Here is a 4,417-nt window from a genome sequence, read left to right as displayed (position 1 = left end):
GACGTCCTGCCCCTGGTGCTCAGCTACCTCCAGCGCCGGACCCAGGGACGCCCCACGCGCCCAGCAGCAGGTACGGGAGGGCAGCGGGTCCCCCTGTGAGCTCCGGACTCCGTGTGCTGGGGTGGTCAGCTCCCTTCTCCAGGTCTGACCAGGTCTGAGAGGGAGAAAGACGAGAACTGCTCCCTCAGCAGCCCCCCCGTCCCTGACCTTATGGCTGGAGGAGTCACCCCTACACAGCTCCCCTCCACCTTGAGCTACCACGTGAAGCAGGGCCACCAAGGAGGACCAGTGTCAGGCCACCCGTGGGACCTCAGCCCTCACGAGATTCCGTGAGCTCGTCCACGCGGCTCCACACACCCTCCCATGTGACCACCTCCCTCTGTCCACCCAGTGCCCTCTGCTGTCGTCCCGATCCTGAGGAAGGCCCTGTGGAGGCGGCTGCAGACCCGGCTCCTCGGTGCTGACGGGCCCTCGGAGGCTGGGCTGCATCCAGAGGTCCTGGCCCAGCTGGTCCCGTTCGCCCGAGCCAAGGACCTGGGTGTCCTCAAGGACCGTCTGCCCAGCTCGCTCCAGACTCCAGACGGTCACAAGAGGTGCGAAGGCTGGGGGCCTGGTGGCTGCTCCCTGGGCTGCACCCGCTGGTGAGGCCCGCGGTGCTATTTTGCCGTCACCGTTCCGGGGGAAGCCCTTTCCTGACGAACTTCCAGCCATCCTGCTGGCGGGCTCTGACCCCTCCGCACCGGGCTCTCCCCCCCGGGACAGGGGCAATGTCTGACGTGTTATTACGACACGGGGCGGGGCAGCCAGAGGGTGGAAGCCAAGGACAGCCCCCCCCCCCCGCTCCCCGCAAGGAAGAAGGATCTGGTGGAAATGTCGTTGTCGGGAGGTTAGACAACCTGACCTGGACAGCATCAGGGCAGGTGCCCTTCCTTTCTCTGGCTGCTCTGTGGTTCCCCAGCCGTGAGAGCGCTGGCCCATCCTTGGGATCAGACGAGGGCAGGAGGCGGCTGTGTCCCTGTGCTTGGGTAGCACAGGGAGCGGCGCTCGGGGCGTGCGGCCCATTGTCACGTGGGGGTGTGGGCCACCGCCTCTGACCCTGAGACCTGTCTTCTGCTGCAGCTGGATCGTGGCCGACGCCGTCTCGGCCGCCCTGGAGGGGGCGGGAGCAGAGCTGCGCGCCTGGAGAGAGAAGCTGCTGGAGTCCTGTGTCAAGTGGCTGGTCGGGTCCTTCGGCGGCCGGGAGCGAGGCCAAGACGGAGCCCAGGGTCAGGAGGAGCAGATGCTGCTGCGGCTCCGCCAGCTGCTGGTAGGTGTGCTGCCTTTGCTGAGGTCTGGGTGGTAGTCCAGGGACAGGACGATCGGCCAAGGGGCACAGCACACTTTACCGGGGCCTGACCCTGTCTGGGAGGCCGCGTGGCAGGTGGACTTCAGCGGGCACGTTGCTGCATCTTCTGAGACTGTCTGGCTTTTCCTTCTTGCTTCGTCTGTCAGTAAAGTGAGTTCTGTGGACCTTTGAAGATGAGACCAACCTTGGGTTCCGGGGCTGCGGGGCGTTACTTCCTCCTCCCGCTTTAATTTTTAGATGTTGTTGGATTTGATGTGCTAGTGTTTTATTAAGAACTTTTGCATCTGTGTGCATGAGGGTAGTTTTAATTTTAACTTCATGCAGTGTCCTTGTTTCGATTTAGGATCAGGTGGCACTGACCTCAGCGTGGGTTGAGAAGAGTCCCGATGGGTGTAAAATCCTAGGTTTTCCGTTTTCCTAAGCATTTTAAAGGTGTTGCTTTCCTGTCCTTGGCGTGTGTTGTTTCTGATGAGACAGTTGTCGTTCTTGTTTTTGTTCCTTGTAAAGTACACCCTTTTCTCTGGCTGCTTTTAGGGTTTTTTCTTTACAGCAGTCATAGCACCTGGAGTATGAGGTGCCTTAGTTAGTTTTCTTCCAGTTTCCTGTGCTTTGAGTTCAAGGAGCTTGTTGTCTCTGTGAGTTTGGAGTTTCTATAAAATTCGGAAATATTCAGCTATTTTGGGCCATTATATCCTTCTATTGAAGCGTGGGGTTTTTTAATGTTACGTTTTTATGTGGAGGTGATTAGCGTTCTGAAAGCTGACATAGGAGTTACTCCTCAGGGCACAGTGAACATCCCTTTAAAAGTCATAGACACTTTAAAAGTCATAGACGCTGACGTGTGTATATAGACATGGAGGTTAGGTGAGTGGTCCTACGCTCAGAGGTCATAGACCGAGCAGTGTGTCTGCGTCCTGGGCCTGGGCCCTCACAGCCTGCATTCCAGCCTGGACCCATGTGTGATGGGCTGTGGGTGTCAGGAGGAGCGGGCGGGGCCACTGCCACCACCACCATGGGCATCCCTGTGCGGCCATCACCCGCCCAGCAGGCTGGCTTGGTGCCTGAGTGACAGGCTCTGTTCTCCCCACCCCCCCCCCCCCCCCCCCCGCCCCGTTTTACTGTCTCTCTCTCTTTTCCTTTCCAATAGACCTTTTTATTTCCCAGAGCAGTTTTAGATTCACAGTAAAACTGAGTGAAAAGTGCAGAGGTCCCCATATACCCTCTGCCCCCCGAGCACACACACAGCCTCCCCCACCATCAGCACCCACGCCAGCCCTTTTCTTGTCATTGGAATACATTTTCTTTATTTGATATTGATTTTGGAGACAGACAGACAGACGGACGTCAGTTTGTTGTCCCGCTCGCGTGTGCGCTCATGGGTTGGTTCTCGGTGCCCTGACGGGGACCCAGCACGCAGGCTTGGCGCGTTGGGGCGGCGCTCTAACCATCGGCGCTCCCCGCGGGGCCTGGAGTGTATTCTCAGGTCGTGAGATGTAAGCTCTAAGGTGCACAGTTCGTGTTGACAGATACACGTCCCTGGTGCCCACACTCGCGCCACGATTTCCGTCCTCCCAGAAAGTCCCGATGTCCTAGCCGGTCCCTCCCTGCAGAGCAGCCACTCCTCTGACGTCACGGGAGAGCACGTGGGAGATTTTCTCCACGTTGGTGGCTGGGACCCGCCCTGGCCCTGCGGGTGGAGGCGTGGAGCTCCCGGGTGGATGTTGTCACGTGTGTAAGCAGCCGAGTGGCGGGCCGTGTATAGTGAATCCAGTGCTGGCTGGAGCGGCAGAGGGACAGCAGCCGCACCGGGGCGTTCCCTTTGCTCCTGGGTGAGCCTGGGGTGCGGTACAGGGTCCCTCGTGTGAAACAGCCTTACAAACCCCGTGCGACGAGGAGCACGTTGTGTGGCCTGTTTAGGGAGCAGCTCGAGTTTAAGTTCCATGTCTGGTTCCCCCGGATGTTTCCTGTCTGTTCCTCGCTGTCTTCACAGAGCTCAGCTGATGAAGTGGGTCCTGGGGATTGGCAGCAGTTTGTGAAGACGGGACTCAAGTAAGTCGATGGCTTTTTTCTCCTTTCCATCCTCACCCGCGGGCGTTTTTATTGGTTTTGGAGCGCGGGGAAGGGACAGGGAGAGAGGAACGTCGATGTGAAAGGGAAACGTCAGCAGGTTGCTTTCCTGACGGGCAGTCGGACCTCTGGCCCTTCCGCGCTTGTGACGATGCTCCAACCGCTGAGCCGCACTGGCGGGTGGTGTGTGTCCTGGGGAAGCTCCTCCTTCCCCGCACCCCACGTCCTCGCTGACGTCCTCCCTGACGTGATCGAGCGGACTCTGATCCTGGCGCCCGGCGCCCGGAGCCGTGCCATGGGCTGCGGCCCTCGCTCCCGGCTGTTCCCCTTGACCCGCGAGCTCCAGCACGCGGTGGCGGCGTCTGTCCGCCTGTGGTGGATGTTTCTAGAACGCCCACTGCATGTCACGTGGCTTAGTGTTCACCTGTGACCGGAACCTCCTGTCCTGGAGCAGGAGGCCCTCGGGGGTTTGAGAGGCTTCATAAAAGGCCCAGAGACGTGTTTTCTGTTTCCTGGGAAGTGAAGTTCCCTTAGGAAGCTCTTTCCCCTCCGATGCTGCCTCCCAGGCACCGGTATCAGGACCCCGCGTTCCTGCGGGAGGCCGGGCAGGCGGTGGGGTCTTTGGTGGCTGAGGTTTGGGAGGGGCTGTGGGCTGAGATCAGCCTGTCAGAGCCAGGGGAGCGAGGACGGTGCGCTGCACCCCCAGCCCAGGCTCGCTCGGAGGAGGGTTCACGCTCTCGGTCTCCCTGGACGCGCCCTCCTCTCATTTCGACCGCGCGCCCGTGCACACACACACACGCACACAAACACGCGCGTGAGCACACACACACACACATGCACACACACGCGCGCACACACACACGCACACACACAAACGCGCACACGCTGCTGCTCACGCTGCTGCTTCTCCCAGAGGCGCTGGTGGACCTGCTGGCGGGGCTCGTACAGCTGTGCCCGTCCGTCTGCGAGAGCAGCCACTTCGCTGTGCTCCTGGGCCTCCGGGGC

The 4,417-nt window shown here is 60.3% G+C and overlaps 1 protein-coding gene across 1 annotated transcript in view; it reads left to right on the top strand.

The window, feature by feature from the left end:
• The window catches only part of URB1 (URB1 ribosome biogenesis 1 homolog (S. cerevisiae)), a 43,360-nt gene that overhangs the window by 23,367 nt on the left and 15,576 nt on the right, over positions 1 to 4,417 (top strand). The window contains exons 24-29 of the mRNA XM_014535196.1: positions 3 to 70; positions 392 to 593; positions 1,120 to 1,306; positions 3,336 to 3,394; positions 3,979 to 4,249; positions 4,328 to 4,417. The exon at positions 4,328 to 4,417 is cut by the window's right edge and continues 16 nt beyond it. Of these exons, the coding sequence (XP_014390682.1) occupies positions 3 to 70; positions 392 to 593; positions 1,120 to 1,306; positions 3,336 to 3,394; positions 3,979 to 4,249; positions 4,328 to 4,417 (877 nt within the window). The remainder of the gene's footprint in view (positions 1 to 2; positions 71 to 391; positions 594 to 1,119; positions 1,307 to 3,335; positions 3,395 to 3,978; positions 4,250 to 4,327) is intronic.

The sequence above is a fragment of the Myotis brandtii genome, unplaced genomic scaffold (assembly GCF_000412655.1).
Source record: "Myotis brandtii unplaced genomic scaffold, ASM41265v1 scaffold139, whole genome shotgun sequence".
Classification (NCBI taxonomy): Eukaryota; Metazoa; Chordata; class Mammalia; order Chiroptera; family Vespertilionidae; genus Myotis; species Myotis brandtii.
Note: the sequence above shows the minus strand (reverse complement) of the source record. Positions and strands in the feature narration are given on the sequence as shown.